The 14,075-nt window shown below is 47.2% G+C and overlaps 1 protein-coding gene across 1 annotated transcript in view; it reads right to left on the bottom strand.

Annotated features, from left to right (window-relative positions):
* Positions 1-8,943, bottom strand: part of LOC135906893 (protein lifeguard 1-like) — a 52,646-nt gene extending 43,703 nt beyond the window's left edge. Inside the window, exons 1-2 of the mRNA XM_065438528.1 lie at positions 8,803-8,943; positions 4,628-4,793 (exon numbers count right to left, since the gene is read on the bottom strand). Of these exons, the coding sequence (XP_065294600.1) occupies positions 4,628-4,754 (127 nt within the window). The 5' untranslated portion in view covers positions 4,755-4,793; positions 8,803-8,943. The remainder of the gene's footprint in view (positions 1-4,627; positions 4,794-8,802) is intronic.
* Positions 8,944-14,075: the final 5,132 nt, after the last annotated feature.

Genomic DNA, 14,075 nt, shown 5'->3' on the forward strand with positions numbered 1-14,075 from the left:
GAGCACGAGTACTTCGATGGAACTTTCCCGGAAATGCATGGCGATTTCGAGGTCAGGTGCGTGCTTTGTGACTTCTACAAAGGACACGTCACAATCTATCACCTGCCACTCCCATGGCAGTAATAGCTTAGGTGGAGGCATTAAGCGATGTTCGAGAATTGGGCCATACATTTCTTCGCTAAGCTCTCTTACACGCAGTGACAAAGGTGCTCTCATGGAGGGTCTATTAGGAAACAGTTTTTCAAAAGGCAAATCGTTAGCGGTTGTGAAACACGGATGTTCCTTATTTTAGCGAACTTTAAGAAAATAGGGAAAGCTGATGTACGTTCTCTGAAAATGAAGTGACCACGCATATTGTTGAGTTCAAGGAAATGTACGAGTCTGCGATTATTAATTAATTCAAAAAGCTTACACAGACAATTTGTAAGAGCTATCGGAAGATAACTTGCTGCCAAGGAAGGGTCTTTTCCCTGTTTCAGAACAGTGACCACAATGGCTTCTTTCCATGTAGATGGGAGGTATCCCGCAGCGCAAATAGTGTTGAAAAGTGTGAGTAGTGTAACTTGTGTGTCAGTATGTAAGTTTCTGATCATGTCATACATGACTATGTCAGGTCCCGGTGCAGTGCTTTTGCATGTGTTCAAGGCAGCTCTGAACTCGGCAATACTGAAAGGCCGGTTATAGGGTTCATTCTGTCTGCATTTTCGTATGATTGGCTTACATTCTTCTATTTGTTTATATTTGAGAAAGGATTGAGAATAATGGGTTGAGCTCGACACTCTCTCAAAGTGCTCCCCAAGTGAGTCTGCCTGATCTTGCAGGGCATCACCTTGTGTGTTTACGAAAGGGAGTGAATATACTTGTCGCCCTTTTATCCTATTAACCCTGTTCCAGACTTTGGCCTCATCTGTGTACGAGTTGATACTCGTTAAAAACTTTTGCCAACTCTCTCTTCTGGCCTGTCGGCGGGTTCTCCTGCCTTGCGACTTTACTTTCTTAAAGTTGACAAGATTATCTGCAGTGGGAGAAGCGCCTAGCAATCCCCACGCTTTGTTTTATTTCCTACGAGCGATTCTACATTCCTCGTTCCACCACGGGACACGCCGTTTGCATGCCAAGCCACTTACTTCAGATATGCATTTAGATGCGGCACCTATCCTGAACTCTGTAAAATACTCCACTGCAGCATCAATTCCTAACGAAGACGTGTCAGCCCGTGAGATACTAGTAAGAGTTCGAAATTTCTCCCAATCAGCTGTATCAATCCTCCACCTAGGAGCCTGTGGCGGATATTCTTTTTCTTTAGGTGATCTTAGCAGTATGGGGAAGTAGTCGCTCCCGTAAGGATTGTTAGTAACTTCCCATTCAAGTTCAGGCAGTATAGATGGGGAAGCTATGCTAAGATCAATTAAAGAGACGGTTCTGTTTGCAAGACAATAATATGTGGGTTGCTTCTTATTCAACAGGCACGCACCAGTAGAAAAAAAGAACTGTTCAACGAGACGACCTCGCGCATCTATACGAGAGTCTGCCCACAGGCTGCTGCGTGCACTGAAATCGCCAATAACAACATAAGGTTCTGGCAATTGATCTATCAAGGACTGAAATTCATATTTGTTTAGTTGGTAATGCGGGGGTAAGTAAAGCGAGAAAATTGTGATGAGTTTGTTAAGTAGGACAGCTCTAACCGCCACTGCTTCAAGGGGTGTTTGTAGCTGTGAAGGTTGACACGTTATACTTTTATGAGTGACAGTGGCAACACCACCTGATGATGCGACTGCATCATCGCAATCTTTGCGAAACGTAACATACACTCGGAGAAAGTTTGTGTGTTTAGATTTTAAGTTTGTTTGCTGTAAACACAGCACTTTTGGATTGTGTTTGTGGATGAGTTCTTGACCGTCGCCAAGGTTTCTAAGTAGACCTTAGACGTTCCATTGAATGATTTGTGTATCCATATTTAAAGTAAATTGGTGCTGTGTATACAGAAATAGAAGTGATGCCTTATATTACAGAGCTCTTTCCAGGCCCTGCAACGGGGATTTAGCCCTTTTTGGAGCGTTCGAGGGAGCCTCGCTGCTCCTTAGGCGCTTGGTGCGCCTTGAGGATAGGTGTAGTGTCCATTGCTACTTGTGAGGCGCCGGACACGTGCTCTTGTGAGCGAGAAGTTACCAGGGAAGGTCCAGCCTTGGAGGGCAAGAGCCCTGCGCCCACCAGCCCGGATGTCGATGGGGCTGCCTGTGGGATTGGGCTACGCCGGCTGTTGCCAGCGCTGGAAGGGGCATCGGAGGGTGAGGCAGCCTTGGCTGCGCCCACCTTCGGGGTCGATGGTCCCTTCTTCTGCGTTGACGGAGCAGCGCTAGCTGCAACCACCGCGGGGGCAGATGGCATAACTGCCGACTCATTGCTTGTGGGTCGGCCAGCCACCGGAAGCCATTGTGTCGCTGCCCCCTGACGCGTCACATCGGCAAACGTTTTTTTGGGTAGGTATGAAAACCACCTGCCTGCTTTCCTGAAATTTATATTTTCGTTTACTTTTATCGCCACAATTTCTTTTTCATTTTTCCAGGGTGGGCACGACCGCGAGTATGCGGCATGCTCTCCTTCACACTTTACACAATGAAGAGCGTTCTCGCAAGCTTCAGCAGTATGTTCATGGGCACTGCACTTCGCACAGGTTTGATGGCCTCGGCAGCTTTGCGAACTGTGGCCGAAACGTTGGCATTTGAAACATCTGAGCGGATCGGGCACATATGGCCCAATACGGAGCTTGATTTACCCTGCCTCGATTGAATCGGGCAGGACACTTGATCCGAAGCTGATTATCAAGTGCTTGGTTTGGATTTCTTTGTCATATCGCCTATTCTTAATTCTTTTTTGATTACATTCTGTTCACTGAAGGCCTCCAAAAAGTCAGCCTCAGTCCAAAAAGTCAGCCTCAGTGAGCTCCAGCAAGTCATCGTCCGACACAACGCCGCGGGTGGTGTTCATAGCACGATGCGGGGTTACTGTTAGTTGGGTCTCCCCAAATGACACTAGTTTCGGCAGTTTCTCGTATTGCTTCTTATCGCGGAGCTCCAGGAGGAGATCACCGCTTGCCATCCTGGTTGCTGTATAACCGGCTCCAAAAACATAAATCAAATTCTTTAATACAAGGAACGGTGAAAAGGTGCGCACTGGTTTGCCGGGTTTTTCCGAGTGAACTACATGGAAACGTGGGAAGTTGTGGACTTGGCGTCCGGAAAACTGAAAAACTTCATCGGGGCGCCCTCTTTTCTGAGGGCATCAGGGAGTAAACGAAAGGAGCTATCCATAAAGACATTGTGAGATTTCGGCAGTAACGCCAGCCACTCACCGTGGAGTCCTACAAGGAGACGCTGCAGGACCTGTGAAACACGGCCTGCAAACGCCAGCTGTACATTACCACTATAACCAAATATGAAATAACCTAGGTTCGCTATTCACACGAGGTTAACCCTTGCTGCCTGGAAAAATTCGAAGTAAGCGGAAGCTAGGAGAGGACAGGAAAGATGAAAAGTGAGAGAAAGACGAAGGCTGGAGGGAGACACAGGAAAAGGCAACTACCAACTTTCCCCGGGTGGGTCAGTCCGGGGTTGCCGTCTAAGTGAATCAGAGGCCAAAGACGTGTGTTGCCTCCACCGGGGGGCCTTAAAGGTCCGAACACCCGGCATCGGCTCAACTCCCAGGATCCCCCTTTCCCCGTACACGGCTAAGCCGCGCACGGCTACACGCGGACTGGTCCAACCCTCGTGTGCTCGGGTACGTGGTGTCGCAACACACCAAACGCCTGCTGACGCAGACGCCCCTGCGGGGGCCGGCACGGTAGCAGTAAGTGCAGGTGGTACGCAGGAACGTTATTGTAATCCAGGCGTCACAGAGGAGCGCAGAGCACCGTCCCTTTGCTGTTGATTCGTGTACATGCAAAGGGACTCTCTGCCGCCGCCAGGAGTGGCCTTGGGTCGCGTTAAAAAATAAAAAGCAGGAATGTGCGCTCAAGTGCCTGTGGCAATTCCACACTCCCCGTTTGGTATCGCCACAAGTACCTTTTCTTAATTATTGTCGCGAAACAGGCAAGCAAGGAACCCAAATGCCGCGTTGCAATCAATCCACCACGAAATGTCACGAAAGGCTCAAAATTTTAGTGACAGAGATCCAGCGGTATGACAACGTACTCCGGTCTGTCTAGGGAAAACACGGGGAAGGCGGGAGATGGAAATTCAAGACGGTGACCAAAAGGAGAAGGCGAAAGCAGAAGCCAGCGTTTCGACAAGTGGACTTGTCTTCTTCAAGGCGCAAGAAGACAAGTCCACTTGTCAAAATGTCGGATCCTGCTTTCACCTTGATCTCGTTTTGCTCATCCTCCAGTATATCTGTGAGTCTTATTTACGCAACATCTTGTAGGCACGCACCTACTAGGCGCATCGCCTGCCCGCTTGCTGCATACGGACAAGCGCGATGGGCAAATGGGTGCTGCGTCCGCAAGATGAGGGCCGAACGTTTTCGTGAGCACTTCTCGCCCACCAGCGCTCCGCCTACGAAAAGTCTTCGGGTGTACGTGGAACTAACTAAGAACGACTTGTGACAGGAGTGATGTTCACGAACTCACCTATTCGCACGTATTTGTCGGCGAAGGGGTTTTCCATGGGGGATTCGCCGGGAGGTATGCCCACCTCGACATCAGTTGCCCTCCCCGTACTCGGGGCGTAGCCGGGGCCAGGGGCGGGATGTCTCATCTTGATACAAAATTTAGAGAAGGGTCCCAGGTGACGAATCTGTAATGTACGCGGGCAAAACAGAGACGTCATTGTGTACCATGACTATAGGGTAACGAAAAAGAGCACTGCATCACGCGTATGCTTTTCTTTTTTTCCCAGTCGTTGTTTTTCGCTAGCTAAGAACTACAGTGATACCGCTTGGCGCAAGAGGTGTCGTCACGTATAGGGACTTAGCCGAATGTTCTCGCCGAACTCCAGCACCGAAGAAGCTTGACAACTTGACGACTGGCGTATCACGAATGAGCATGCGACCGAGTACTCAACACTACGATCTTTCACGACGCTTTGTGTAATACGGACCCGGTGACCGCGTTTGGGTTCGCACACCAATTCGCCGACGTGAGATTTAGGGAAAAGATACTGCAACGTGGTTTCTGAGCATACGAGAAGCCGTTGACGTCTTAGTGACGTGTGGCCGCCATAACGTGTCACTACTGTATAGGGAAAACAAGCTTTTCCCGGCAAAAAGCAAGACGGCAAGCATGCAATACGCAACGGGGGCCCCCTGAACTCAAAGGCAGCAGGACCCGTTCCGTGTATATCTACAGCCTTCCTTGTCTGCACCCTCTTCTCCTCCCCGTGGTGCTCTACCCTGATCCCGGAGAAAGAAACTGCATCGGTACACATGTGCCAACAGGTCAGGTTAAACTGCGATTCCTTCCTTGTTTCATACTTTCGACGAAGTACGCAATCTGGGCATCGTACCATCGTTACCAGCTTCATAATGTCCAAGCTGAGGCTTTTGCCCAACGCAGCCTTTAACTATGTGCATAGCCTTCTGCACTTTTTGTGCTCTCTAACACTGCGGATATATTGGAGGCCATCAGAATCATTGCTGGCCACTCGAACAAAGTAGGGATTGCTTCGAATTACCGAGTCATCCACATTAAATTTACAGCAAGAAAAATGTTATAATTGCGCATTCAGGCGCTATAATACAGCCAAGTTGGGACAGCACTCGGTGATCCTAAACGGTCTCACTTCCGAGTGCTGACTGAGCCCAATGCTGCTAAGCTTACGTGATTGGACGACAAACAGAATGTTGAGCATGGAATGACGGATTGTGTGGAGAAGGCGAGCTGTTGTATAAAAGCTACTGTATTCAAGCAACCGCTTGTTGCTTCTTATTCCTCAGCTCTGTGGGCGCCATTGCAAAAACTCCTAAACGAATCGTGCATCGTATATCAGGTCATTGCATATAAAGAGGATCAATTGTTGTTAAGCAATTCTCTAACACAATTTATAACCGGTGCCAGACCTTAATATCCCTAAGTGCTCCAATGTGACCATAACGAAGAGATAGAAATAAAAAGGAATCCGCTATCGCATGCATATATAATTATTAACGTCGACGTTATGCCTGTCGACAGGCGTAAATATCATTAAAAAAGACTGCCTCTCCCGTAATAGAGAGTAGATGTAAGCATGAAATGGCTGCCGGTAAAGCAGATTGGTCGGAGATGATACTAGCCACAATCTTAAAATGGGTCACATTTACAACGGCACACCCCACCACACCACGTCGTACCCCGCCATACTGTGCACTGGTCCACATGGACTCAATAGCTTCCGTTGACAGGCAGAGCCTCATTACAAGTCTCGCCTCGGTCAAACAAATCCGCGGTACGCTGGACGCTACCGGCTTGAACGCTGCCGGACGCGCCGCGGAAATCACGGACCGCTGGCGTTGAAAGGAGCACAGGCAACTCTGTCTCAGTGCCAAAAGATGACAGTCAAGGGTACAGTGCCCTGTATCTGCATTTTGAACGTCGCCCTATTGGAAATGAAGAATAAATCTTCAGCGCACTAGAAGTTACAGCTTCAGTGATATTGTCAACAAACATTTGGAATGTCTCGGAAGCAACATTTGTTGCAACCTGTTTAGGAAGGATCTAGCGTATGTAATGCGGTCTTGACTGGTTGCCCGGCTGATCTCACTTTGTTCTCGCAACTTGCCCGGATATTCTCGTTTGAGTGACACTGATGAATGCTCCGGCGTTTGGCTCAAGGTCATTTTAAGGTCGCTGACAATGGGCTAAAAGCATTTTGTGCTTGAACCACAGTTTCTCAGCCTCAAAAAGACTCCGGTTGCTTCGGCAACGTCTGGAACATTGTACGAGTAATGCAAAACTAGTTGCTTGTACGTCACTGGTGCGTCCTCTACTTAAACATGGTTCATGTCGTATTGGACGCACACACAAAAACTGATACAGATAAACTGGAAATAGTACAAAAAGGAACACTAAGGTTTATTTTTAATGCCTTCTGAAGACAAGTGTCACTGTCTGATCTCCGTTCAAGGTCTAGTCTCCCAACATTGTATGAGCGCCGTAAGTTACACCATCTCATGTTGCTTTATAAGACAGTCAACGGCCAAACTAAAATGAAATGTGACAAATCCAATGAATGTATGGTACCACAGCAACTTTCTTAGCTCCAGGAGTGGCACTGACGAAGTCATGTGACCACAAAGTGGAAACCGGTTTCAGAGATCAGGCCAAGCGCCTGACACGTTCTGGTTACCCGATGCGCATGCTCACCTCTGTCGCGGAGGGCGTAAGCAGGAAGTGTAAAAACGCATCGAATGGAAGCAGTGCCACTGCTGGAACTAAGAAAGTTGCTGTGGTACCATACATTCATTGCATTTCACATAATTTGAGAAGAATAGCAGCAAAATGGGGGTGGACGTGGTTTTCGCTGCCCCTGAGCGTCTTCAGAAGCTTTGCAAACAGGTTAATACAGAGAATAACAAAGGGCACGAATGTTCTACTGAACATCGCAAACAATTTGTAACCTTCACTCACAACGTTGTCTATGCCATTACTTTCGTGTGGAAGAACGTATGTTGGTCAAACCGGCAGTTGAAATAAAGGAGCATCTATAAAATGTCGCTAGGGAAATCTCGGGTCATTGGGTATTCATTGCCGAGATTGTTCTTGCAAACTATTGTTTGAAAGTACTACCATTCTGTATAAGGCTCAAAGCAGGATGATAAGGGAGATTGTGGATGCCTACGAAATTGCAAAATTACAGGAAAAGTGCGTGAGCAAGCCTTCAGTGTTGCAATCTGAAAAGGAGATATAGTTCCTCGGTTTATCTTTGTAACCATTGCAGTATGTGTTTTCACCATGCCTTGCACACGTGTACGGTTCATCGATATGCACCACTGAATGTTTTTTTCTGTCACGCTTGTTTCCGCTCGCACGGTATATATACATCGACGCGGGTGAAAATAAAATCTATAGTTGAAAGTGAAGCGCTGTCTCTGTGTGTCTGTTTCTTTCTACGTCCTCGTTCAGTCGGGATCATACTCTCTATCACTGAATGTTCCCCTGACAATAATCGACATTTATTTATTTATTCTGCACCAGTACATAAAAATGATTGATTAAAATCGCAACCTGAACCATTAATCTGCTGAAAGGCCTAAGAGTTGAAGAAACCACGGGGTGTGTGGGCTGGGAGCGTAAATAATTTTCTGTGTAGGATTTGAACAATTACTATAATATCTCTGAAGGAAAAATCACTAGCTATCTTGTGGCGAAGCACTAACGGGTTGTATCCAACTGGTGATTTATCAAACTTGATAATCCTGAGACGAGAGCAATACGGCGATGCCGCGACGGGTTCCACGATACTGTTGATCTGAAGGGCATCGATTAAGTAGATTCGGTTCGATACTAAGACTGTCAAAGGGTACTCTTTCGAGATTCCCTTCGCAATAGCTGCAGATATCAGTCTATATAAATTGCAAGATCGTACGTTTTTAGGCTGCCCATAGACTTCTGGTGGAAGACATATAGTCTTCCACCAGAAGCGGTTACAAGCCCTCCGTAGACAGTTTGAGCGGAGTGTAGTGATGGCCGACGCGCGTTCATTGCGAACCCACGCCAGGGCCCAGCGTCCTTGAGAGATAAACGTGATCGGGAAGGAAGGGAGGTTAACCGCAGATAAGATTCTGGTTTGCTACCGTGCACTGGAGGAAGGGAAAGCGGAAACGCCTCACCTGATAAAGTCGGTAGACGGACGCTGCAATCCGCTGGTGGAACAGTGGGACTGGGCAGCCGGCGTCTCTTTGTCTTCCTCACTGCTCGCGAATTCTATTCATGGCACACACCCACTGCAGAGTTTCATGACAAGATTACTCCGGGGAAATGTGGCGCTGTGGTCGCTACTGTCGCAGTAGGGATTGTATTTCACGGTGAATCAAGAAATATGTGTGAACAATAACTATCATCATCAGTAGCGGGTCGTGCTACTGCTCGCGCGTTCGTCGTCGTCGTCGTCGTCGTCTTCCACAGCTGATTCCATTGGGAACGTTGGGAACGCTGGGAACGCTGGCTTATTATTCCAGCGTTCCGATAGTGTCCTCCCTCTGCTAAGGCGCTGACGGCACTGGACCACTGCCAGTCGGTGCGATAATCTCGGTCTCAATTTGTTTGGCTCAATACATCACGAAATCAAAACACGAAGTTCCATAACGAACGTATAGCGCGAATGAACGCGGATATATAAAAATAAATGTGCGAGCGTACCGTTCGTCACAATGGCCACCGATCAAGACAATAAATGTGCTCGTATCGTTCCTCAAAATTCCGTGTCATCTCTTTGTTATGTGCTACACAGCTTCACCGGTCATCCACCTTCGCAGAGTGGAATGGCTCATGATTTTCCCTTTTTATAGCAATTAGCATAATTTGGGAACCTCACGCACGTTTACGGGGTTATCTGCTTGTCGAGTTGGGTCTCCAACCGCTTTCCCGTCAACCGCAGTGGTGGTGAAATTTTGGATGGAAATTGAGGTTCCGCTTTAGAAGGGTGGTAAGGATAAGCACCTCCTCAAAATGGTGTACCAGTATGCTTGAATATCACATTCATCATAAAGACGTTTTAGGTGCACAGCCATCTGTATGAAATGTACCCTTGTACATACAATCGGTTCCGCGTTGCGGTCCTCGTTCGCTTGCGCTTGCACCTCTTCTGCGTGTGACTGTCGTTGTGCACCGGGTTCTATGACTACGTACAAGTGGTGAATGTTTTATTGGGCTGCATGTTAATGTAATCAATAATACGAAAGGAAAAAGAGGTGATGAAATGTTAGAGCGTCCGCCTCATATGCGGGAAGTACTGGGTTAGGATCTTGGTGCCGCCAGAAACCCACCTACTATTTTCTCATAGTTGAGACGTACCAAGACCTGGCGCTCGGTTGTTTAGATGCATTTTCAACTCGAAAAGGGAGGGGGGGGGGGGGGACCTATATATTCGCGAAGGTCTCTGGGCATCCCTTGTTTCCCCACAGTTTCGGTGAAAGAGTTGAGCATCCTCCGTTGCTGTGGGAGGCAAACCAGCAATGCCGCCGGGTTACAAGACCAGCTACAAGACCACTCCCGCGCAGGCGCTCGGCAACTACGGGCGTTCCAGACGCTTGGAGGAACATGTCCCCATTACGGTACATGCTAATGGAGAAGTTGGCGGCATGGAACCGAAAGGCTCCTTTCCTTTTTTTTTCTTTGTGCTCACGATGGTTTTTACGGAAATGTAGGGTGCAGGCTCCTTTCCTAAGCGTATCACTCCTGAAGAAAGTCCAGCACCAGGCCGGGGTACGCACCTGCCCACTTGAGCCAGTGGTTGCCCACGTTGGTGGGAATCTATAACCAACGACCCCCTGCCCGCAGCCGATGCTCACTGTATAGCCCATGGCCCGTGGTTGGAGTATCGGGCTGCCCGGCTGGGAGAACAGGGTTCGAAACAAATCACGTGATCAACTTGGGTCACTGGGTATGTGCATCGGGATGTGTGCCGCTCTCCAACGACAAAAAAAAAATTTGGCTTGCTAGCTATCAACGTGCACAGGCGATTCGGCTAACACGGAACGCCACAGTCCTTGCTCGACTATATGGCGCATTCTAGTCTAGAAAAGCACAAAAACAACTTTTTTTTTCTTTTTCAACCAAGCTGCGAGCACCGGTTCCACTAGTGGCACGAATCCCGGTATTTCGCCGTAATTTCTGCGAAACTCAGATGACGCAGCACGCAGATTGGGTTTTGAACTTGTGAACAACTCGCTAGCCTGTTTCAAAACATTAGGACTGTGCACATTTTCTTCGTGTCACTTCTGTAATTCGAATTCGGTTTCACAAAAATTGACGCGTTATTGCGTAAACATTCCGAGCACTTAAAGTTACTCGCAGACACTGCTTTTAATAAAATTAGGTTCTGAGGCTTTACGTGTCAAACTACAACCTGACCATGGAGGCAGGCCGCAGTAGGGGACTCCGGACTATTTTGACCAGCTGAGGCTTTCTTTTCTTAGCATGCACACAATGCATGATGCACGGGCGTCCTTGCATTTCGCCCCCCATCGTAGTGCGGAACCACCGCGGCTGAGATTCGACCCCGCGACCTCGTGCTTCGCAGCGAAACGCCGTAGCTCCTAAAGCATCACGGAGGATCCCCAAATGTGATCGCGCTAACTATTTAGCTCTACCAGGACAACGGGCTAAATATTGCGCCAAAATTAAATCACGCTCTTTGAACTTTGAATTTACGTCACCCATAATCTTCCCCCTAATTCCGCAAGATGTATAAAACAGGGTAAATCGTTTAGTTCACCAAGAATACATCGAGTACCTCCTATAGCTTATGATTAGAGAAAAAAGAATGTCTAGGGTTATGGAGCTAACTTTTTGGAACAATCATGATTAGGCATGAAGCGTTAAACTTTCTACACGCAGCTCTGGCTGGCATTGCTCCAGTTTGCACTGAATGCGAACTTCAGGAGACATAAAGTTTCTTAAGACACTGGGATACAGAGTGCGGATGAATACCGACTCACGCTTTTTAAAACTTTCGGAAGGTATTTTTTTTTTACGAAAGCTATAATATACGCAGAGACAGTTAACTTCGCACGCTCACTGGCCATAATGATTACTTTTTCCGTCTCTATTTTACCCAAGTTAAACATAGTGGCCGTTACAGTTCCTTCAGGAATGTGTGTTAAGTTACGGGCTGTTTGCAATACAAGGTCCAGAGTGCTTGCGCGTGTAATTTGCTGCGAGTGCCGTTAGTGACCACACCTTTAAACTTGTCTACGTAAAACTCATACTCACTGAGAGCATGGTGGAACCTATTACGTGATTCACGGAACGCGGTATAATACGCAGAATAATCTAATTCTTGGCAACGACAATAATTGTACAAGAAACAATGAACTTTCCAAACAAATCGCCCCGACATCGGTCCCATTTTCCCTGCATGTGATCTTGGAGTCACGTACAAGTTATCCTAGGGAATTAGGAAACGGTGGATAACGGCCCATTCAAGCGCTTGCGGAAGAAATTTTTCACAAAGGCTGGAATTTATCCGCGCACGTCGACCTTCGCATGATTATTGGGAATAAAGTTTCCTCCGTTTTAACCAAGGATGAATTTCGGTGGTGTATACAGTTCGCTAAGTGAAAGCGGGCTAAATTCTTAGCCCTTTCGTAAAACACACCTAAAACACTCCCGAGCGCTTGAATACGTAACTTTCCGCAAAGGCTGTAACTGACATATTCTACTTTGCATGCGCATCGCGCATAATGTTGCCCTTAAGTTCAGCAAATATAAACAGGGCACTCGTTTATTTCACCGCAAACACCGCAGCGACTATATACGACACTCGCATATTTTGCGCTTCAAAGTTGACAAAACTGGGAGGTTAGTAATTATTGGCGTTGAGTAAGCAGGTAGAAAGATGGACGTGCTGGAAAGTATGCATACATATTTATCATCGCGAAAGCAACGGAAGACACAAAGTTAGAACACAGGACGAGCGCTGTCTAACAACTGACATTTATTGAACAAAGCGCTCGAAAAACACAACACGCGAAGAAAGCCGACTACCTGCGTGCACAGGAATTCCAAGCCACGTGTAAAAAGTTACTAAACAAGTGCATTTCGCAATCAAGCTAGAACGACAGATGGCTCCGATAAACAATCGTCGTGCAACCTTTCTATATGGACGGCTTAAGCAAGTTCACGAGCCCTTATGTCTTTGTGCTTGATGATGATGTCAGTTCTTTCGAATAAAGGATTGTACCCGCGTGATCTGCACTGCTCTGAAAAATGAACGGCATTCTTATGCTGGAGCAGGCACTCGTTGAGGAAGTTGCCTGGCCTACTGTAGGCTTTTCCGCAAGGGAGAGGAATTCGATGAACTACGCCTAGGACGCAGGAAACGAAGGGTTCGCGATGCTTCACGGAGCTACCAACAGCTGATTCAATTGCCTTCCTCTCTATCGCTGCACAAGTCTTACCTACTTTACGGTTGGCCGAAAAAAACGACATCCACGTCAAAACCTTTTGCTTTCTTCTCAAAACGATGGCATAGTTTATGAGTACATGGCGTGACAGCAAATTTACTACTCCTCTCAATGTCCATGTCTTCAGTTTCAACAGGACGAGATTTACGCTTCTCGATGAGTCTCTCGGACGCCGATACAAGCTAATGCGCTGGGTACCCTGCGTATTTTTTTTAAACGAACAACCTGCTGTTGACAACTATCGTAACATTTATGTAAACAAAACTTTCTAAGGGTAGACTATGAAGGATTTAGACCAATAGAGTTATTGATAATCTTTGAGTGACCAGGCGAATGTCTAAGAATTGCTTTCGTGGAACGTCGGGCGAAAGACCAGCAAACGTGGTCTTGTTGAAAAAAAAAACAAGCGTATAGGTCGAAAAACTGCCGTGAATTACCTTTTGGCAATTCGCAAGCGAAATTCACCCCAAACGCTCTTTCTTTGAACATTTGCTGCAGGTGGACATGGTGAAACGAGGGACAGTCCCTCGTAAAAAGGATCAAAAAGTCATCGACGGAGCGAAAAATCTTCGCTCCTAGACCACGCACGTCACATTATACCAGCCGATCTACAACACTCAAAAAGATGTCGCTTAAAGTCGGCGCCACCTTAGAGCCAATGCACACAGGGATTTGTTAGTGTTTCATGTGTTTCACTTTCAGGCGTACAAAAAAAAGAACGTTTCGCAATATTCATTAAGCCCCTTATAACACGCACGCTTCAAACCTTTGCTGAGTGTCAGCCCCAACATGACGTGCTTCACTCTAAATACAAACTCCGTGAATTCTCTAGTTCTTCCAGCTCACCGTAAAAACGCACCTATACCGTTTTCGAATGCTCCAAGTCGCATTACCAGCTCCGCTGTAAAATGTTCGCCGCGCTTCTCAATTTCATGATAAACTTTTTTTTTCTCTTTGATATCACTCCCCGAAGCATG

Source organism: Dermacentor albipictus, chromosome 6 (genome assembly GCF_038994185.2).
Source record: "Dermacentor albipictus isolate Rhodes 1998 colony chromosome 6, USDA_Dalb.pri_finalv2, whole genome shotgun sequence".
NCBI classification, from domain to species: Eukaryota; Metazoa; Arthropoda; class Arachnida; order Ixodida; family Ixodidae; genus Dermacentor; species Dermacentor albipictus.